General features: G+C 45.3%; 1 protein-coding gene across 1 annotated transcript in view; it reads right to left on the reverse strand.

The window, feature by feature from the left end:
- Nucleotides 1–22,365, reverse strand: part of LOC140398219 (A disintegrin and metalloproteinase with thrombospondin motifs 15-like) — a 59,895-nt gene that overhangs the window by 31,437 nt on the left and 6,093 nt on the right. Inside the window, exon 2 of the mRNA XM_072486616.1 lies at nt 20,923–21,311. Within this exon, the coding sequence (XP_072342717.1) occupies nt 20,923–21,311 (389 nt within the window). The remainder of the gene's footprint in view (nt 1–20,922; nt 21,312–22,365) is intronic.

Consider the following 22,365-nt stretch of genomic DNA (forward strand, 5'->3'; position numbering starts at 1 on the left):
ACGTACATAAAAAGCAAGAGGGTAGCCAGGGAAAGGGTTGGCCCACTGAAGGATAGGCAAGGGAATCTATGTGTGAAGCCAGAGGAAATGGGCGAGGTATTAAATGAATAATTTGCATCAGTATTCACCAAAGAGAAGGAATTGGTAGATGTTGAGTCTGGAGAAGGGTGTGTAGACAGCCTGGGTCACATTGAGATCCAAAAAGACGAGGTGTTGGGCGTCTTGAAAAATATTAAGGTAGATAAGTCTCCAGGACCTGATGGGATCTACCCCAGAATGCTGAAGGAGGCTAGAGAGGAAATTGCTGAGGCCTTGACAGAAATCTTTGGATCCTCACTGTCTTCAGGTGATGTCCCGGAGGACTGGAGAATTGCCAATGTCGTTACTCTGTTTAAGAAGGGTAGCAAGGATAATCCAGGGAACTACAGGCCATTGAGCCTTACGTCAGTGGTAGGGAAATTACTGGAGAGAATTCTTCGAGACAGGATCTACTCCCATTTGGAAGCAAATGAACGTATTAGTGAGAGGCAGCATGGTTTTGTGAAGGGGAGGTCGTGTCTCACTAACTTGATAGAGTTTTTCGAGGAGGTCACAAAGATGATTGATGCAAGTAGGGCAGTGGATGATGTCTATATGGTCTTCAGTAAGGCCTTTGACAAGATCCCTCATGGTAGACTAGTACAAAAGGTGAAGTCACGCGGGATCAGGGGTGAGCTGGCAAGGTGGATACAGAACTGGCGAGGTCATAGAAGGCAGAGAGTAGCAATGGAAGGATGTTTTTCTAATTGGAGGGCTGTGACAGGTGGTGTTCCGCAGGGATCAGTGCTGGGACCTTTGCTGTTTGTAGTATATATAAATGATTTGGAGGAAAATGTAACTGGTCTGATTAGTAAGTTTGCAGACGACACAAAGGTTGGTGGGATTGCGGATAGCGATGAGGACTGTCAGAGGATACAGCAGGATTTAGATTGTTTGGAGACTTGGGCGGAGAGATGGCGATGGAGTTTAATCCGGACAAATGTGAGGTAATGCATTTTGGAAGGTAGGGAATATACAGTGAATGGTAGAACCCTCAAGAGTATTGAAAGTCAGAGAGATCTAGGTGTACAGGTCCACAGGTCACTGAAAGGGGCAACATAGGTGGAGAAGGTAGTCAAGAAGGCATACGGCATGCTTGCCTTCATTGGCCGGGGCATTGAGTACAAGAATTGGCAAGTCATGTTGCAGCTGTATAGAAACTTAGTTAGGCCACTTGTAGTATAGTGTTCAATTCTGGTCGCCACACTACCAGAAGGATGTGGAGGCTTTAGAGAGGGTGCAGAAGAGATTTACCAGAATGTTGCCTGGTATGGACGGCATTAGCTATGAGGAACGGTTGAATAAACTCGGTTTGTTCTCACTGGAACGACGGAGGTTGAGGGGCGACCTGATAGAGGTCTACAAAATTATGAGGGGCATAGACAGAGTGGATATTCAGTGGCTTTTCCCCAGGGTAGAGGGGTCAATTACTAGGGGGCATAGGTTTAAGGTGCGAGCGGCAATGTTTAGAGTAGATGTACGAGGCAAGTTTTTTACACAGAGGGTAGTGGGTGCCTGGAACTCGCTACCGGAGGAGGTGGTGGAAGCAGGGACGATAGTGACATTTAAGGGGCACCTTGACAAATACATGAATAGGATGGGAATAGAGGGATACGGACCCAGGAAGTGTAGAAGATTGTAGTTTAGTCGGGCAACATGGTCGGCACGGGCTTGGAGGGCCGAAGGGCCTGTTCCTGTGCTGTACTTGTCCTTGTTCTTTGTTCTTGTTCTTGTCTGCTCCAAATCTACCCTGCTCTATTCCTAATACAACTATAAAACAAAGTTCAACAAGGCTCGTGCCGGTGCTGCTGTGTACTATCCAAAGAAAGGATATGGGTGGGCGCTGGTGGATTTACTATTTGTAGTGAACTTATAGATCCACCTGTTATAGACACAATTTCAATTAACTAACTAACTAACTAACGGAAGAGGTCTTCTCCCAAGATCAGAATAAGTGTTTAAATCTAAATGTGTGAATTCTTAAACACTTTTTCAGTTTCCACAATTTTTAACTGCTACAAAAATCAGACTCGAGGAGAAATGATCAAATTGCCTTTAGCTTAGGGCAGCACGGTGGCGCAGTGGGTAGCACTGGCAGCCTCACGGCACCGAGGTCCCAGGTTCGATCCCAGCTCTGGTTCACTGTCCGTGTGGAGTTTGCACATTCTCCCCGAGTTTGCATGGGTTTCGCCCCCACAACCCAAAGATGTGCAGGGTAGGTGGATTGGCCACGCTAAATTACCCCTCAATTGGAAAAATGAATTGGGTACTCTAAATTTATAATTCAAAAAAATTGCCTTTAGCTTAAGAATTCTGTTCAATCTCCTTTAATTCAAATCCATTAAGCTCAGCCAGAAAGGAACTGTTAAAAATATAAGCACCTTTAAATCAATGGCACACTTCCAAGGAGAATTTGGTTCCAGTTCAAGTTTTTTCTTAAGTAGTGTGGGTTCAAATTCCTTATAATGGAGAATTTTGCGATTGTACGAGAAACTGAACCCTGAACTGATCAAGCCAGTTAAATTCAGACCAGCTCAGATTTCCACCTCAGATAAGTGCCCATCACTATGACCTATAAGATATTAACCTGCTCGGAAATTTGATGCTTCCTTTGGATCTCATCCCAGATTCAGATCTTGTTGCCTGTCATCAGTAACTTATACTGCTAACATTAGCTGTAGCGAATTTTCACCAAGGTGACTGAAATTTAAACCGGCAAATCAAAATTGTCAAACCAAATCTATTACTATGGTGCAATGTGATTTTGATTGTGACAATCTTTCCGATCTTCATGCCGGTTACTGTGAAACAAAAAATCCATTTATAAACTCTCAAACAAAATTAACTTTCACATTTGAATATCAATAGTCATCGATACGCAAATATTAGACGGGTGTTCACATTTTTTTCTTTTCTTCAGGTGTTTATCCCAAACCTTTTTGAAGGCGTTGACTAATTCTGGATATTATTCAGCGGGCAATGACAACCCTCTCGCAGCAGATGTAAGTGGTGATTCTTGACCACTCAATTCAGAAGATGAGTATCTGCAGATTACAGAGCCCTGCCCCTATCTGATGTCCACTTACATATGCTTCTCATTATAGCCAACTAATTAGGAAATAACAGTGGGAGCTGATCTTCCTTCTCCTCAGAGAGTGCTGAACCACTCCAGCAAACTCAGCACAGACCCAGAAATAACCTGAGTTTGCCTTGATATGTATGGATCTGTACCACACTAGTGATGTCCCCCCCCCATCATAGTAATAGATGAGCTTCAGATGGGCATCATGGATCAACTTATAGCTAGGGGCACGACTAGCTCTGAGACAGAGGTCTTCAGCAGTTCATTCAGGATGTTGTTGAGGCTGAAATATTTGCTGTATCCAGTGTTTAGTTATTTCTTGATATCATATGGAGTGAATCGGATTAGCTGAAGACTGACACCTGTGGTGCTGGGGATCTCAGGAAGTTCCTCACTTTGTTAATCTTTTGTCGGTTTTGTGAATCATTGCTGGCTATTAGACATTTATTCCACAGCTCATGTAGGTGTTTGTTCAAATAACAGTCTCCAAAATCCAAAAGTAATTAATTGTCCAAAGCATTTGGAAAGACGCGGACATTTTGACCTGAAGTTGTGCTCTGTAAATATAATTATTTATTTCTTGATCATGCTAGCATTTGTGAGGAATAGAGGCAAATGAGAGAGAAGGACAGCGAGAGACAGAGGGAGAGACAGAAATAAACACAGGCACAAAGGCATCTCTTTCTTATTGGCAAAGCTATGCTGAATGCCGTACTATCACAATTTTATTCCCATATATGGTGGTAGAATCTTATCTGTAGCTGCTGTCTATACAAAGGAGACACAGAGTATCCAAGGGATGAATTGCAATTGTGCAGTGAGGCACTGTACAATGTTCTTGTTTCTTGTGAAGGCTGGTGTTTGAACCAGGAGGGCTGCAACCTAAAACGCATCTGCTATCGCCTTCTCATTCCAATCACTGACCATGATTAGTTGAGTTCAAGCCATTTTTTCAGAAAATTGTGTTCTGCTTTCATCTCTTCTTTGCGTGACAAGACTACAAAAAAACATTTTAGAAACCGTGGCTATAGTGGTCAGTTACTTTTCTTTCCGATTGTTAACATTTCAAAATCCAGATACAAGAACGATTGAACAATTGTGACAATTTAGCAAAATTGAATTAATTTTAGACAGGAAGAAACATACCTCCTGGTGAAACTTAGATGAAAGGTTACAGTTCATTACAGCGTTTCGAACGTAGAATTTACAGTGCAGAAGGAGGCCAATCGGCCTATCGAGTCTGCACCGGCTCTTGGAAAGGGCACCCCACTTAAGCCCCACACCTCCACCCTATCCCCGTAATCCAGTAACCCCACCGAATCTTTTTGGACACTAAGGGCAATTTAGCATGGCCAATCTACGTAACCTGCAGATCTTTGGACTGTGGGAGGAAACCGGAGGAAATCCACACAGACACAGGGAGAACGTGCAGACTCCTCACAGTGACCCAAGCCGGGAATCGAATCTGGGACCTTGGCGCTGTGAAGCAACCATGCTAAATTGTTAAAACCATAAAACCAGTTAAAACTAAATTGGTTAAACCATGCTAACCACTGTGCTACCATGCTGCCCTACATCCATTACATCCATTCAACTCATGATACCCCGTGTCAAGTATTTTGATCCGATCTATCTTCTTTTTTCTTTTTTTTTAAGGGGCAATTTAGCATGGCCAATCCACCTACCTTGCACATCTTTGGGTTGTGGGGGTGAGACCCACGCAGACACAGGGAGAATGTGCAAACTCCACACGGACAGTAACCCAGGGCCGGATCGAACCCGGGGCAGCAGTGCTAAACACTGCACCAGCGTGCCACCCTGATCTGATCTTTTTAATAAAATCTTTCATTATGTTTGAATGTCAAAGTTCTTTCTGACAAACAAAACGATACACAGAAACCTATGAAAATGTAGAATTTGTTATGATTAAAAAAACGTGATTAAGTAAAACTTGAAATGTACAAAATTCTTTGAAGGTTTAACAGGGTCTATGCTGGGAATTTTTTTTGCCTGGCTGGAAAGTCTAGAACAGGGGATCAAAGGCTCAGGAGTAGGGCAACTGATGTTAATGTTTCGCCATTATCTTATTGAATTGTCAAGCAGGCCCAAAGTGTCCTCTCCTGCTTCTATTTCATATGTTCTTGCGCTAAGCACGGTGATCTCAATGTATCCATGTAATGAGGGCCACTTGCAGTTTGAACCACACGTTTAGCCAAAATTCCCCCACAGAATGACTAAACTGTGCAAATAACACAAAAACTCTAATTGGTCCAGAGAATTGTTCCCCAATATGTTAAAATGCAATTGAGGCTCAGAATGTTAAAGAACGGTACATGGTCTGGCAAAGTAGAAGGAATGCTTGACTTAAAAATGAACATTTAAGAGGAATCTAGGCAATCTGCTTTAACGTTATGAAGTTAAACTGGACCAAACAATTGTTTTTCTTCCCCCAACGTTAAAAATGCAATTGGTTCTCAGGGTCCAGTGAGGGGAGGAGGGCACAACACAAAAAGTCAAGGTCAATGCTGTTTGTTTTCACTACCTCCAACATTATGCAAGTATTAAGGCAGTAGGTGCTGTATAACAGCACCAAAAGTCAGCACTTAGTGGAACTGAGCTGAACTGGTGAAGTGATTTTGGAATATACTGGATATCAAATGTATACAAAGGAATCCACAAACCTGCCTCCTGTTCTTTTCCACATCAGAATGTGAAAGGAAGTCAGATCCATAGAGCTACTGTACATTTCTTCTTACCTATTTATACAATATTATGAATTATCTGACTTTAGAATGGGAGAATGCTATGCTTCTATTATTCTATGCTAAAGTCAGATGATTCATAATATTGTATGAATAAGAAAAGAGAAATGTATAGCAGTTGTGCAAATTACAGAAGAGCATCTTCATCTTTTAAATAATTTGTATAAAGAAAGGATACAGCAATCAACGAACCAAACATCAATTAATGTAGCTGATAAATTCTAATATAATCAAGGAATTGATCTTAAAAACATAAACGAATGGGTCTAATACTGCAACAACAACTTGTATTTACATAGCACCGATAATGCAGAAAGCATCCCAAGGCACTTAATAGGAGCAACTATCACACAAAACTTTTGACATCAAGCTGCAGAAGGAGATGTTGGCAGAGGACCAAAACCTGGTTAAATAAATAGGCTGAAGAACATCTTAAAAAAGGCATGAGAAGTGGAGAGGCTTAAATTCCAGAGCTTAAGGGCCTGGCAGCTAAATGGGCATGGCCACCAATGGCACAGTGACTAACTTGGGGATGCTGAAGAAGCCAGAATTGGAGAAGTGCAGAGATCTCAGTGGGGTTGTGAGGCTGGAGGAAGTTAGAGAGCTAGGAAGGGGAAAGATCACAAATGGATTGGAAAACAAAGAGGGGAATCTTAAAATTGAGGTGATACTTAACTGGGAGCCAATGTAGGTCAATGATCACAATGGTGATGGGTAACCAGGACTTGGTGTGAGTTAGGACATGTGCAACAGAGTTTTATGAATGTATTAGAGAATTTTTTCAAGAACTTAATTCTGAAATAAAGTCATAAACTTTGATCCATTTGCCAGCTTATTAACATTGGACTAAAAGTAAAGTGGATTCAAATTAGACGTATTATGTGTCTAGAAAGTGGATTTAATTTTTGAAGAATCATAAACTTTAAAGGGACTGAATTCTACTGAGGTATGGCAGTATTCCTCAGCAACTCAACGCCATCAAAATAAAGGGTTGATTTTTCTTCTCAATGCTGACTGTGGGAGAATCCTACCTGGGGCAGTACAGTGGCACAGTGGTTAGCACTGTTACCTCACATCATCAGGGACCCAGGTTCAATTCTGGCCTTGGTGACTGTGGATTTTGCACATTCTGCCTGTGTCTGAATAAGTTTCCTCCAAGTGCTCCGCTTTCCTCCCACAGTCCAAAGGAGTTCCGATTAGGTAGATTGGACATTCTAAATTGACCCTTGGTGTCCAAAGGTTAGGTGTGGTTATGGGGCTCACAGAACCTAGGAGTGGGGAGTGAACCTAGGTAAGGTGTCTTTCAAATGGTCGGTGTAGACTTGATGGGTCAAATGGCCTCCCTCTGGGCTGTAGAGATTCTAATGCAGAATGGTTGCTGCACTTGCTTGCAAAATGATCACTTTACTTCAAAAATGACTATTTATATGAAATGCTTTGGGGTCTTGCAATGCTGTTACATGTTAAAATAATGAAGAAATTCACTCACATCAAAGCTAGAATCAGGATAGTTTGGAGATAAGTATATGTGAAATTTGCATCTTGAGCTGATACAATAATTTTTTTTCTTCATCTATTACCATGATGTAGTGGAATTTTGATAAAGACAATTTTTCTAATCTTCAACAAGGTTAAAATGGTTCAGTCGCTTTATTGAAGTTTTTGGATTGGATTGGATTGGATTTGTTTATTGTCACGTGTACCGAGGTACAGTGAAAAGTTCTTGTATTCTTTTGAGGTGGCAAAACCACGTTTGCAATTCCCACAAATGACAGAAAACACTTAAAAAGGATTATCAAGCTAATATTTTGTGGTACTTAAATATAGCCAAATATACAACTAGCTTAATGATTTGGAAAGTGACCATCACCGCATTTGGACTAAGTTTGATACATGATTGAATGAATAATGTGTCAGTTTCAAGTCTATGTTTTCTTCGATGTACAATCATTCCAAATTAAATACAGCTATATCCCATTTTGAGGAGGTCTTATGGCGCAATGGCTCTGCCTCTGAGCTAGAAGCTCCACAATCAAATTCCAACCCAGGACTTGTTAGCCAAGGAAGGTGTGTTCATAATGTGGCCAACAGGTTGAGTATCAACCTGCAAAATCTTTCCAACACACCAATGACAGGCAGTAAGAGCGGCACAGATTCCTGGTCAGTCACACTTGGTGTGGAGTGGAGCCCCTCAAGCTATAAGCCTCTGGTGACAGGTTAGCAACTTGTTCAAGGTAAAACTTACTGTGGAAATAAGATGAAAATCTGCCTTAAGCAACACTAGGTATGGGAAGAGAAACAATGACAATATCCCTTTTGAAGTAGTCACAAATAGAGTCGATTTGTTAATAAGTAGTTAAAAAAAAGTTATTCATTTTTACTTACCCAGTTACACAGCAGTTGGGAACTTTATTTTGTAACCATCTGCATAGTTAGTAGTGGGGTGAATCTATGAAAGGAGCAGTGGCGTATTTTTGCGGTCTTTTGTTTTAGTTACCCGTGGCCATTTGCACACACTCGACTCAAGAGGTTGACCAGGAGTCTGGTCACCACCACCTCTCCCTGAGTTCCCCAGGGCCCACCGAAGCGCCCAATGACCACAAGCATGACGGTTAGGCAGAGCACCATGAAGAATATGGCACCAACCAGCAACCCTACTGATGCGACCATCAATTCACTCGAGACATGAGTAGAAGTAAACCGTGGCTTTAATCAACTTAGAACTGTGCCTGCCTGCGACTGATCCAATACTGAGAACCGCCTACAGGACGCCTGCTCTTTATACCTCCCTTCAAGAGGAGGAGCCATGGGCGGAGCCCATACAGGCCCCAACATGTTCCCCAATGGATAATGCCATACAATGGCCCATAGGAGGAGCCCACAAGGGCAACAGCATAGCACAGGTGCAAATACAAGGGCAACAGCACAGATACAAATACAATGGTGGATTATTGGCATAATACATTCACCACATTCACCCCCTGTTAAAAAATGAAGTCCGGCACACGGATTGTGCGCTGTGATTGCCGAAGCTCTGGCGTTGTTGCTGGCCCGGGTGTCGAACTTGTCCGTGCTGGCATCAGTAGTGGGGGAGCCGGTGCGGGTACAGACGTGGACTCCGGGAGCATCTCTTCTGGAGCTTCATTCCTGTGGATCGGTGAAGGAGGGATAGTGGGCGGGAGGGAGCGCGGGAGCGGTGGTCATGGTAGGTTGGGCGGGATGTGGTGGAGGAGCGGTGGTGGTGGTGGTGGAACAGGCGGGCACCAAGTCCCGGAGGGAGACCGTATCCTGTCGGCCATTGGGGTGTTCGATGTAAGTGTACTGGGGGTTGGAGTGTAGGAGCTGGACCCTCTCTACCAGAGGATCGGACTTATGGCTCCTGACGTGTTTTCTGAGTAGGACTGGCCCTGGTGTCTTCAGCCAGGACGGAAGCGAGGCCCCTGAGGTGGATCTCCTTGGGAAAACAAATAGGCGGTCATGAGGGGTCTCGTTTGTGGCCATGCAAAGTAGGGACCAAATAGAGTGGAGTGCATCAGGGAGGACCTCTTCCAGACTGTCGCATTCTCCCTCTCCACCTGCCCGTTTCCCCTGGGGTTATAACTGGTAGTCCTGCTCGAGGCGATGCCCTTACTGAGTAGGTACTGATGCAGTTCGTCGCTCATGAACGATGATCCCCCCGGTCACTGTAGACATAATTGGGGGAACCAAACAGGGTGAAGACACTATGTAGGACTTTAATGACGGTGGCCATGGTCATGTCGGGGCAAAGGATTGCAAAGGGGAAGCGGGAGAACTCATTAATAATATTGAGGAAATATGTATTGCGGTTATTGGAGGGGAGGGGCCCTTTGAAATCGATACTGAGGCGTTTAAAGGGCCAGGATGCCTTTACCAGGTGGGCCTTATCTGGACGATAGAAGTGTGGTTTACACTCCGCACAGATCTGGCAGTTCCTGGTCATGGCCCGGACCTCCTCGGTGGAGTACGGCAGGTTGCGGGCATTGATATAGTGGTAAGCCGGGTGACCCCGGTTGGAAGAGGTCATCGTGGATAGCCTGTAGTCCGTCATCTTGCGCGCTGGCGCATGTGCCTCGGGACAGGGCATCTCGGGGCTCGTTGAGCTTCCCAGGACGATATACTATCTCGTAATTATAGGTGGAGAGTTCGATCCTCCACCTCAAGATCTTATCGTTCTTGATTTTGCCCCGCTGCGTATTATCGAACATGAAGGCTACCAATCGTTGGTCAGTGACGAGGGTAAACCTCCTACCAGCGAGGTAGTGCCTCCAGTGCCGTACGGCTTCCACAATGGCTTGGGCCTCCTTTTCGACTGAGGAGTGCCGAATTTCAGAGGTGGTGAGGGTGCGCGAAAAAAACGCTACCGGTCTGCCTGCTTGATTGAGGGTAGCGGCGAGAGTGACATCTGTTGCGTCGCTCTCCACCTGGAAGGGGACGGACTCGTCCACCAGGCGCATCGCAGCTTTGGCGATGTCCGCCTTGATGCAGCTGAAGGCCTGGCGGGCCTCAGTTGCCAGGGGGAAGATGGTGGCCTTGATTAGTGGGCGGGCTTTGGCCGCATAGTAAGGGACCCACTGGGCATAATATGAAAAGAATCTGAGGCACCTTGGGGCAGTGGGGGAGGGGGCATTGCAGGAGGGTGCGCATACGTTCAGGGTCGGGTCCTAGGACCCCGTTTTCCACGACGTAGCCGAGGATGGCTAGTCTGGTTGTGCGGAAAACGCATTTCTCCTTGTTGTAGGTAAGGTTTAGGGTTTGGGAGGTTTGGAGAAATCTGTGGAGGTTGGCGTCGTGGTCCTGCTGATCATGGCTGCAGATGGTGACATTGTCCAAGTACGGAAATGTGGCCCACAGCCCGTACTGGTCCACCATTCGGTCTATTGTTCTTTGGAACACTGAAACCCCGTTCGTGAAGCCAAAGGGGACCCAGAGGAAGTGGAAGAGGCGGCCGTCTGTCTCAAAAGCCGTATAGTGGTGGTCCTCCGGGCAGATTGAGAGCTGGTGGTATGCAGACTTCAGATCCACCATGGAGAACACCCGATAGTGTGCGATCACGTTTACCATGTCTGCAATCCGGGGAAGGGGGTACGCATCGAGTTGCGTGTACCGGTTTATGGTTTGGCTGTAATCTACAACCATCTTCCCCGGTCTTGACGACCACCACCTGAGCTCTCCAGGGGCTACTGCTGGCCTCGATGACTCCCTCCCGCAAGAGTCGCTGGACCTCGGACCTGATAAAAGTCCTGTCCTGCATGCTATACCGCCTGCTTCTGGTGGCGACTGGTTTGCAGTCGGCGGTGAGGTTTGCGAAGAGTGGGGGAGGGTCGACTTTTAGAGTCACGAGGCTGCATATGGTGAGTGGGGTTAGGGGCCACCTGAACTTCAGGGTTAGGCTCCTGAGGTTGCATTGGACATCTAGTCCCAATAGGAGGGGAGCGCAGAGGTCTGGGAGCACATATAATTTAAAATTGGTGTACTCGGCGCCCTGTATTGCTAAGGTTGCAGTAGTGCACCCTCGGATTTGCACCGAGTGCATCCCAGAGGCGAGGGAGATGGTTTGGTGCGCCGGGAAAATTGGGAGCGAGCAGCGTCTTACCATGTCCGGGTGAATGAAGCTCTCTGTGCTCCCTGAGTCGAAAAGGCAAGGCGCATCGTGCCCGTTTACCCGGACGGTCATCATGGATCTCCGGAGGTGCTTGGGTCGTGACTGGTCCAGGGTGACCGCGCTGAGTTGCGGGTAGCCGGCATGGTCGGAGGTGCTGATGTGGCTCCGCGATGGCTGCCCTCGTTGATCGTACGCGTCGAGCGGCGTGGCAGATGGCAGCCAAGATGTCGGCATGTTGGTCGCATGTGGCCGGCGGTGAGGAAGATGGCGGCCCCCATGGATCGCATGTGGCCGGCCGCGGGGGGAGGATGGCCAAGAGGGCGGCCCCCGTGAGTCGCACGTGCTGTGCGGGCTGGAAGATGGCTGCCCCCACGGATAGCACGAGGCTGATGACGCGTCTACAGGGGGTGGAGTCGGCAGACACGCTGCTGCACTGCGGGCCTGTGAGTCTGAGGGTCGGGCCTGTGAGTTAGAGTTCTTGGACCTGGCCAGGCAAACTTTGGCGAAATGTCCTTTTCTTCTGCAGCTACTGCAGTTAGTGTTGCGGGTGGGCAGTGCTGCCGGAGGTGTTGGGACTGGCCGCAGAAATAGCAGGGTAGCCCCCCCCCCCATAATGGGCGGGCGGCCGCGCGGCACAGGCCTGGGCAGTCTTTAGTCGGGGATCCCCGAGGGGGTCGCGTGGTCAGCCAGGAATGCGTTAAGGCTCTGGAACGCTACTTCCAGAGAGGAGGCTAACTTTACCGTCTGATCCAGGTCCAGGGCCCCCTTTTCGAGTAGGAGCTGTCTCACGTAGTTGGACTGGACTCCCGCCACGTAGACGTCTCGGACGGCGAGTTCCATATGTTGAGTGGCCATAACGGCCTGGTAGTTGCAGCTGCGTGCGAGGACTTTGAGGTCGCGTAGGTAGTCATCTAGCGATTCCCCGGGACGTGGTGAGGATGTGTCGCCCGTAGACCTCGTTCACAGGCCGTACATAGAGGCGTTCGAGCATCGTGAGGGCGTCTGCGTAGGAGGAGGCCTCGTCGAGTTGAACAGAGATTCGATGGCTCACCCATGTGTGGAGGGGGCTCATTTTCTGTTCGTCGGTGACGGAAGGCATGGAGGAGGCTGTGAGATAGGCCTTGAAGCAGCGGAGCCAGTGCGATCCGCGGCCTGCGGATCGAGTTCCAGTCGGTCAGGTTTGAGGGCCGATTTCATAGTTGCGTTTAAGTTGATTAAATTGATGCGACCATCAATTCACTCGAGACATGAGTAGAAGTAAACCGTGGCTTTAATCAACTTAGAATAGTGCCTGCCTGCGACTGATCTAATACTGAGAACTGCCTACAGGTCGACTGCTCTTTATACCTCCCTTCAAGGGGAGGAGCCCATACAGACCCCAACATGTTCCTCTACGGACAATGCCATACAATGGCCCATAGGAGGAGCCCACAAGGGCAACAGCATAGCACTGATACAAATACAAGGGCAACAGCACAGATACAAATACAATGGTGGATTATTGGCATAATACATTCGCCACACCTACCACCAAGAGTGTGGTCACTGGTTCGGCATAAAGAAGGGAGCAAAGGCCGAGAAGTCCTCCAGACAAGGGACAAACATCCGCAAGCAGGGGAAACATTAGCTCAGGCAGCCAGGTCATTTTAAGGGATGAAATAAAGGTAGGGGGAAAACAACCTCACAAAAATATGACAACTATATCTTGGGGTTGTACTTTGTAGCTTTATTTTAGAGCTTTTAGGAGGGGGGGGGAAACTGTTCTCTTTGGTGCTTTGCCACGTCATTGAGAATGCACAGAAACATTGTGTTTTGTTTATTTCAAGTTCATCTTACATATTGAGGTTAAAAATCTTAGGTGGCAATACATCTGATAATTTCTACACATGAGAACAGTTGCTTCGATATAAGTGGTTTTGATTTAAGTAGTGGTGTCCGGCAAAGTATCAACTATTTAAAACAGGATATTCCTGCATAGGAACTAATGTTATCTTTCTGACTCTCTAAATTGACTATGTGCCCACGATTCCTAAAACCTTTGCTCCTTTAATAACTTTCCATCGCTGCCCTTTTTGCTCCGCACCCCAGATTAAAGCTTCCTCTGCACAGCATCTCCTTAGTGGGGTGGAGAACTCTGAGACCTGTGCAATAAATTCAGATCAAGGATATCCAAATTCACTTTGATGTGTGCACATTAGCAGAGTCAGAATAGCAGACATGCCGTCCCCCTTATGGCTTCTGGAGGTCAGAAAGTGTGTAAACGTCCCAATGATCACTCAAACACTCCCAGTGTGTCTGAATATCTTCCCATGAATAAGACAGACGGCTGATTTAATTTAGCTGCTCGGGTCAATTGCCTCTTTTCATTTTTTTAAGAAATGATGCACTTTTAAAGTGTCACAAACTGACAAATGAAACATATTATATGGCAAAAATGTTCATGAGTCCGAAATGCAACATACACAAATTGTGCACGTGCAAGTTGGCACGTGCTACTGTGCACAAGTCACAGTTTGCCACTTTATGGTGTAGATAATGTGGTTCTGACACTGTTCCACAGGAACAACAGTTCCTCAGGCCCTGTGCATTCTGCTGTAAAGCTCATAAAACATGAGACATTTACCTAAAGAATATCCAAGGGGCGTTGGAAGATCAACAGCCGGAATGCTAGATGCCAGCAGAAATTAAAGGACTGAAAACTGCCCCTGATTCACTACCTGTTTGGTCCCAACCACAAAGGGAGAGAGCTTCTATACCATTTGAGCCTAAGAGCAGGCCACATAGTCAGTTGGCACATTTGGCTTTTTTAAAATTTCTGCCCTCATCTGACGTGCTCAGGAGTGGCAATGCCAAGCACCCAGAGGACAGCTCAGATGCTCCAACAACATTGTGGAGTGATATCCATTACCTCAAGTGAAATACATGGCCTTAAATTAACCTTGTGCACAGCCAGAGTGCAGACTTCCACTAATCATCACATCAGGTATGGAATAGGCCTCAGATCCGCAGGCCCGATTATGTGAGGTGCTGGTATCCAAATGCAGCAATGTTTCCATGCATTACATGGCGCTGTGAGCCTCCAGATTTTTGGCCATGATCTTTCTTCATAATCAATGTGAAATATGCTGGATTGACGGGCAGGTTGATCGCTCAGCCATTCATAGACAGAATTAAATGGTAGCACTGGGATTCAGCCACAGCACAGATTTAGATTGGCCATCTTTAGTGCGTCACCTGCAGAATCTCTAAAAAGACATAGCTGCCTCTAGAAACAAGATGGCAATATATATACAAGGTATAAGTTGATAAATACACTTCGAGATAGGAACAAAGTGCACCTCTGTGTCAGTTCCACCAGTGTGACAAATGGAACATACAATTCTTCTGCGTTTTCTTCTGCATTTTCTTCCTCTCGAAACAAAAAATGAGTTGTAATTAATGCAAGAGCTGCTAAGTTCGGGGTGCTTTCCAGTAAGTGTACATTGGACAGCAGAACCAATTTCAAAAGGAGTGATTGTCTATCAGGACACAATTTCACTTGACAAGGAAATTCTTTTAAAATTATTTTCATGGGATGTAGGTGTCGCTGGCAAGACCGGCATTTGTCGGCCATCCCTAATTGCCCTTGAACTGAATGGCTTGTTTGCCCAATTCAGAGGGCAGTTACAAGTCAGCCGCATTGCTGTGGGTCTGGAGTCACGCGTAGGCCAGACCAGGTAAAGGCAGCAGATTTCTAATAGGCCTTAATGAACCAAATGGATTTTTACAACAATCAATGATAGTTTCATGGTCACTATTACTGAGACTAGCTTACAGCTCCAGATTTCTTAATTGAATTCAACTAGTTAAGTTACAGTTGAGGGTAGAGTCACGTTTGTGGGAGCTTCTTAAAAGCAAGCAACTGATCTGCAGGACATCAGACTGTTAATGAACATGAAAAGAGCCCCGACTGTGGAAGTGAAATTTAAAAGTTGTCACATATCATAGTTTCCAGGTTTCTACATTTGAATGGAAGCACTTAACACATTCCTTTGTCCAGTACTTTAAGAGGAGCTTTAACTTTATAATATAAACCAGCGAACACATCTATTTAATGACAGAAGAATTTGATGCTAATGTATTAACCATTTGTATGATATTGTCAGACAAGGTGAATTCAAGATTCCAGTCAGTGTGCAGATGGAAATTAAACACTTTGTGAATGGATCTGCAACATGCAAACCACAGTACCTGACTGATTCTACACTGGAAAATTAATGCTCAGAGTTTCACCATTATGATTTGGTCTCCTTGAATATAACAGTCCACCTAACCTGTACAATTTTGTTTGATCACATATGAAGTGAATTGGGGGATTGCCATTTTTCATCCTAAGTTAAGTTCCACCTTTTATGAATGAAAGCAGAGGTTTCTGGTTATCCTTAGGTTAATATTCTCATGCTTTATCTTTTTCATTGTGCCCATCTGCTAAGTGCAATAAACAAATGTGAAAAAGTTAACAAATGCAGACAGAGTGTAGAAAAGTCCCACCTTTTGCCCACAATGGGTAAGAAGTGGCCAGGGCATCATGCCACCTGCCTGAAACCAAAATGTGGAGGCATGGCCCATCTTTAGATTTGACCTTCATTTGAATGTAGGTGGTGGGCACTCAATTGAGTGAAGACAGGGAAATAGACAGGTTACTTTGCTAAACCCATCAGCAGATCAAGCCTTGGTTGTGGGAATTAATCCCTGAGGGAGTGGAGTTGTAAAAAAAAAGTGCTTGGAATCCTTTTGTGCAATAGTCACCAGGAACACTGATTTTGCTGCTCACCATCAGATTCCAATCATAGAATCTCTACAGTGCAGAAGGAGACCTTTTGACCCATCGAGTCTGCACCAACCCTCTGAAAGGGACCCTACCTTGTCCCACTCCTCAGCCCTATCTCCATAACCCCATGTAATCTGCACATCTTTGGACACTAAGGGTTGATTTAGCACCGTCAGTCCACCTAACCTGTACATCTTTGGACTGGGAGGAAACCGGAGCACCTAGAAGAACCCAAGCATATTTGAGGAGAGCACGCAAACTCCACACATACAATCACCCAAGCCGGTATTGAATCTGGGTCCCTGGCGCGGTGAGGCACCAGTGCTAGCCACTGTGCCGCCCAAAGAACAGAGCATGGGTGGATCACACTCCACTCATGTTTACTTCAAATTGCAATTGGGTCCTACAACAGTGTAGGTCCTTGATAATAATAATCTTTATTGTCACAAGTCGGCTTACATTAACACATCAATGAAGTTACTGTGAAAAGCCTCTAGTCGCCACATTCCGGCACCTGTTCAGGTACATGGAGGGAGAATTCAGAATGTCCAATTCACCTAACAGCACGGGACTTATGGGAGGAAACCAGAGCACCCGGAGGAAACCCATGCAGACACAGGGAGAACGTGCAGACTCCACGCAGAAAGTGACCCAAGCCAGGAATCGAACCTGGGACCCTGGAGCTGTGAAGCAACAGTGCTACCATGCTGCCCTGATTTGAGCCTCCCACTAGAAATGGGCAGACATGCTCTTTGCCCAAATAGTGGCCCACCAAAAAATTGCACTGGTTGGGCATTGGGAGACCAAGAGGTGACTGAAGTTGCTCCTCGCACCTAATTTTCAACTTCCACTGGCTCATTTTACAAGTAAGAAATGGGCAATCAGCAATTTCATGACTCTCCCAGTGATGCAGAAACTGGACAGCTCAAGAATGAGTCCACTTTTGGATACACTGAAATGAATTGAAATGAAAATCGCTTATTGTCACAAGTAGGCTTCAAATAAAGTTACTGTGGAAAGCCCCTAGTTGCCACATTCCGGCGCCTGTTTGGGGAGGCTGGTACGGGAATTGAACCGTGCTGCTCGCCTGCCTTGGTCTGCTTTCAAAGCCAGCGATTTAGCCCTGTGCTAAACCATCCCCTACAGTGTGGATGGGCCAAATGGCCTCCTTCTGTGCTGTACTACTCTATGATTCTCTACTACAAGAATATAACAGTTTTGAGAAGATGTTGCAAATTCCATCCCAAGTTTCGCATAAATCTCCAACCCATCTAAATAATTTCAGTACAATATATTACTGCTTATGTTGTGCTGAGGTTAGCATATGGCCATACATATTGCCCAAACAAGCTGCATGGTTCGAAATCAAGTAAATTGATTGAAATAGATGGTCCCATCTGCAAATACCATAGATTTCTAGGGAGATTTTGTCGACTACAATGTAGTAATGACAAGGTTAGTAAATATTGTTTCTGCTTTTGGATGTTACATTCAAATTGCATCACATGGGCTAGTTCAAGGTTTGGTTCTAATATAAGCAAGACATAAGCCTCAACATCAGCTGAACAGATGGCAACATTTGTTTTAGTTCACATGTTCTTTGAAGGATTATAGTTGGAGAATCTTCTCTCTTAGGTTTTGGAGAATGAACGTTGATTTTGAATGCATCAAAGAAGGGACCCTATAATTGCAAATTGGGGCTGTTTTAAACCAGAGAGCATAACCAGTAAGACAAGGAAACAACAATTACACAAAAGAAAGTGACCATGGTGCACACCAACAAAACAGAGCACGAGAGGGTAACTGATGAGTGGCCTCAGACACAAATGCCAAAAACAGGTTAACGAATTGTGCTTTTTGATAGTAATAGGAAGTACAGAAATATACGACACGATTTAGCAGCCTAGTCGCACCTGACTTGGTGTCGGGACGAGGTCATTGAATCTGACAAGAAAACTCGCGCGAGGCCATTGAATTTCGCGAAACTTTGCAATCTGGATCTCACCCTCACTGGGCAAGATCCAGATCTGCATATTTAAATATGTCCCTGGGCTCATTTCAATATGCGTTTGTGGGATTCTCCCAGCACCCGGGACCTAACGGCCGCATCTGGGAGGCCTTGCCAGGGTGCCGTTTAGTATCGGTTTCCACAAACGTGGGCCAGTCGTGATGCCATAATAATAATATTTATTATTGTCACAAGTAGGCTTACATTAACATTGCAACGATGTTACTGTGAAAATCCCCAAGTTGCCACTCTCCGGCGCCTGTTCGGATACACTGAGGGAGAATTCAGAATGTCCGATTCACCTAACAGCGCGTCTTTCAGGACTTGCGGGAGGAAACTCGAGCACCTGGAGGAAACCCACGCAGACATGGGGAGAACATGCAGACTCCATACAGACAGTGACCCAAGCCGGGAATTGAACCCGGGTCCCTGGCGCTGTGAAGTAACAGTGCTAACCACTGTGCTATTGTGCCGCAAAGATCCCCGGGTGGTCGGGACAGGAAGGTGGAATCCTGGCACTCCCTATGACTCCTGGTCACCTTGGCACTGCCAGGCTTGAATCCTGACAGTGCCACTCGCGCTCCCTGGCACTGCCACACTGACACTGCCAGTATGTCGCAGTGGCACTGCCAGGCTGGCGGGGAACTGTCTGGGTAACAGGCTGGCAGTCCCAGGATGCCCAGGTGCCCGGTTGGCACTGCCAGGGATCGGCCACGGTGGGGGGGGGGGGTCCTTTCCAGTTGGAATGGGAGGATGAGGGGGTGTTCCTGTCTTCCTGGGGGCAGCCCTGAGGTTGGGGGAGGAGTGTTCTAAAATGGGGAAGGGGGGAAACGGGGGGAATCGCCAGCAGGAAATGACTCAAGTGTGGCCTCAGTGGAGAGAAATTCCCTCAGGCAAAAAAAAAGGGCAAAGTGCTGTTGAATAGCAGCCGTCGGGAAACACCCCGTTAAACGAGCCCAAAACCATCATAGATTTGTTTTTTCCATTGAGTCGCTCCCATAGATAGGAGGATATCTGAAGCTGAAGGGAAGCAGAACTCGTGCACCCCTCACCCAAAACTGAATGTGTTGAGATACATTCAGAAAGCAAAATGCAGTCTTGTGGTGATTGGAATCATTAAATACTTGGGCCACCCTATTGCAGGTTATAAGGTCGGAATGCATTAGTGAATCAATCATTCTAAACCATACTAAGATGAGGAACGCACCTGCAAACATCTCTGGTCATATAGTGCAGACAAACAAAGCTCTGCAGTTCTGTGAAACAAACAACACTTAGCACAGCAAAAAAGCCAATAAAAGGGTCATGGTGCAACAATTGACCTCAGTGCCCTTGGGCTTGGGTTAGAATACTAAACTCAGGCAGGCTGCCACTCTTACTTTCTGTCTAATGATCCGGCTGCATGCATCAATGGGTATTGAGGAAGAACAGAATTGAGCTCAATTTGTATACTCCATAGATGGTTAGTCATTTTGTGGCCCATTTAAGAATGACTGCAGTGGGAAAGTACAAGAGAGATGTTTGTACAAGAGTCAAACAAGAGTCAGATGTGCTGGGGAGAAAAAAAAAACAAAGCAAAAAAGGAGCTGTTTGATTTAGACTGATTGCTGACTCAAAGAATGATCAATATTATTCCACTTAATTTGGCTGGGTCATTTCACACAAGCCCTTGTTGCAGTATTTAATCATTACCTGATTGGATCAGGTCAAGTGAAAGGCTGATTTAGCATTGTAATTTTAGTTTGACCTGGTGTATATTTAATTGAGTAAGTATCTAAACTAAACGTGACCCATTAATAACCAAGCCATCAAGAAACTGATCTTGTAAAGCTGAGGAGACTTTAGTCGTTAACGATTGACAGAATAAAACACACAAGCTGTCCAAATGAAGAGGAGCAGACGCAAGTTTCAGGGTCAATGATCCAGTGGTCCAGAAATAGAGCTGTTCTGGCACATTGAATTTTGACCTGTTAAAACAAAGATCCCTAAGTCTGCATATGAATAGAACATGCCAATTAAAGAGCCAGTTTAGTCCTGCCGTTTGCTACGTCTTTGTATGTGGTACATATCCTGAATAACAATTAAAGAAATACAAGGTTAAAATATGGCTAGGAGTTGCACGAGGATCTCGGATACATTTTCTGCAGAAACATTGGAAACACATTGTATAAAGTGAGAGCTCTACACATTTTCTTCTGTTAGAGAAAGAACCTTGCTGCATGACATATTCCGCATTAACTGGTTACGCAGTTCATTACAACCTGTAACATGGCATAAAGATTAAACTTGTCACATTTTAAGGAAATGTCAAATTCATGATGGAATAAGATGTAAGAAATAGAGCAGAAGCAGAGTGTTATCTGAGTTGTCAACATGGAACTGACAGTACATCCATGTCATAGGCAGTGGAATCATTCTATATTCTCGTGAGGAAAGGTTTGTGTGGGCAATGAGCCGATGCGGATACAACACCACAAAACCACAGACTGACTTCTCAGTATTGTTAATAAGTACCGACATGCCATCAATCACAATAGAAAAAGAGATAACGGGACATACCTGCTTTGTGAAAAGGACTGCTGTGTCATAGTACTCAGGATTCTTATCGTTGGCCTTGTTAAACTTTTTCTGCCACGCACAAAAGTTTCTCAGTGTTAGGGCTGCATTGCTGGAGATTTTTGGGCCCTTGTCTTCATGATTGATGACAATAAATTTCACCACCACAATGCTGACAGGGTTCAATATGCTGGGATGTTTGTATAACCTGGCTGCCACCGCCATTAACATCAGGACATAGTGTTTAAGGTCATCACCGTGGAAGGTGGCCATGGACTCATCTGCCACTACTAAGGTTTCCACAAAACGGGGTATTGATGCAAAACGCTTGGATCGACTGGTCTTTTTACTCACACGTTTCCCTTCCGGTGAAGGATCCATGGTATGGGACGCTTAAAAGCAGAAAATTAAAATGTTAGCCAGCATCTGACACTGGTTATGTAAAGTACAGAAGGACAATTTGCTATCTTCATTAACTAGACATTTGTTTTAAAAGTGCATCTCACAAATAAAATCTTTCAGCTTCGATGATTAAACTTACAGGTGAATGGAATACTTAGCTGATGATATGGGTACCCAACTATGGGCATAATCATATTACAAAACGGCTTTTTAGATTGGATTTATTAGCATACCGGTACCACCAGATTCAAAATGACCATTGGTTAAGTGGGTAGCAATGCCCAAGGTGAAGCTTCCAGATTATGGGCAGCACAGTGGTTAGCACTGTTGCTTCACAGCGCCAGGCACCCAGGCTCGATTCCTGGCTTAGATCACTGGCTGTGCTGAGTCTGCATGTTCTCCCCGCGTCTGTGTGGGTTTCCTCTGGGTGCTCCTGTTTCCTCCCACAAGTCCTGAAAGACGTGCTTGTTTGGTGAATTGGGACATTCTGGATTCTCCCTCTGTGTACCCAAACAGGTGCCGGAATGTGGCGACTAGGGGATTTTCACAGTAACTTAATTGCAGTGTTAATGTAAGCCTACTGCTGACACTAATAAAGATTATTATTATTAATAATAAACCAGGTGAATTTGTTAAAATTAGTTTTCCAACTGGCAGGATTAATAAATCTGGCAAACATATAACTATTGACAGGTGTATCAGGAGCCAACAACATTGCCATTCCCCTAAACTAAATAAATACAGAGTTTAAACATCCAAGTGCATAATTACACAGTTATCCATAATACCAAAAAGCAGCTGGTTCAATTAGTTGTCTATCTGGAGTCAGACTTGCCAAATCCCATTCAGCAAAAATATCATTAATTATGAGTAGGCATGAATTATCGTTCTGGGTTCAAGAGGCAATCTTAATGCAGAGGAGAGAATGAAGGATATGCTGAGAATGTGCATTGGAGATGGTCTACTTAAATGGGTCAGACTTGCTCGGACTAATGGCCCTTAATATCTTTACAATGTACCATCTGCATCCGTGGAAGATAAAAA

The sequence above is a fragment of the Scyliorhinus torazame genome, chromosome 21, assembly GCF_047496885.1.
Source record: "Scyliorhinus torazame isolate Kashiwa2021f chromosome 21, sScyTor2.1, whole genome shotgun sequence".
Classification (NCBI taxonomy): Eukaryota; Metazoa; Chordata; class Chondrichthyes; order Carcharhiniformes; family Scyliorhinidae; genus Scyliorhinus; species Scyliorhinus torazame.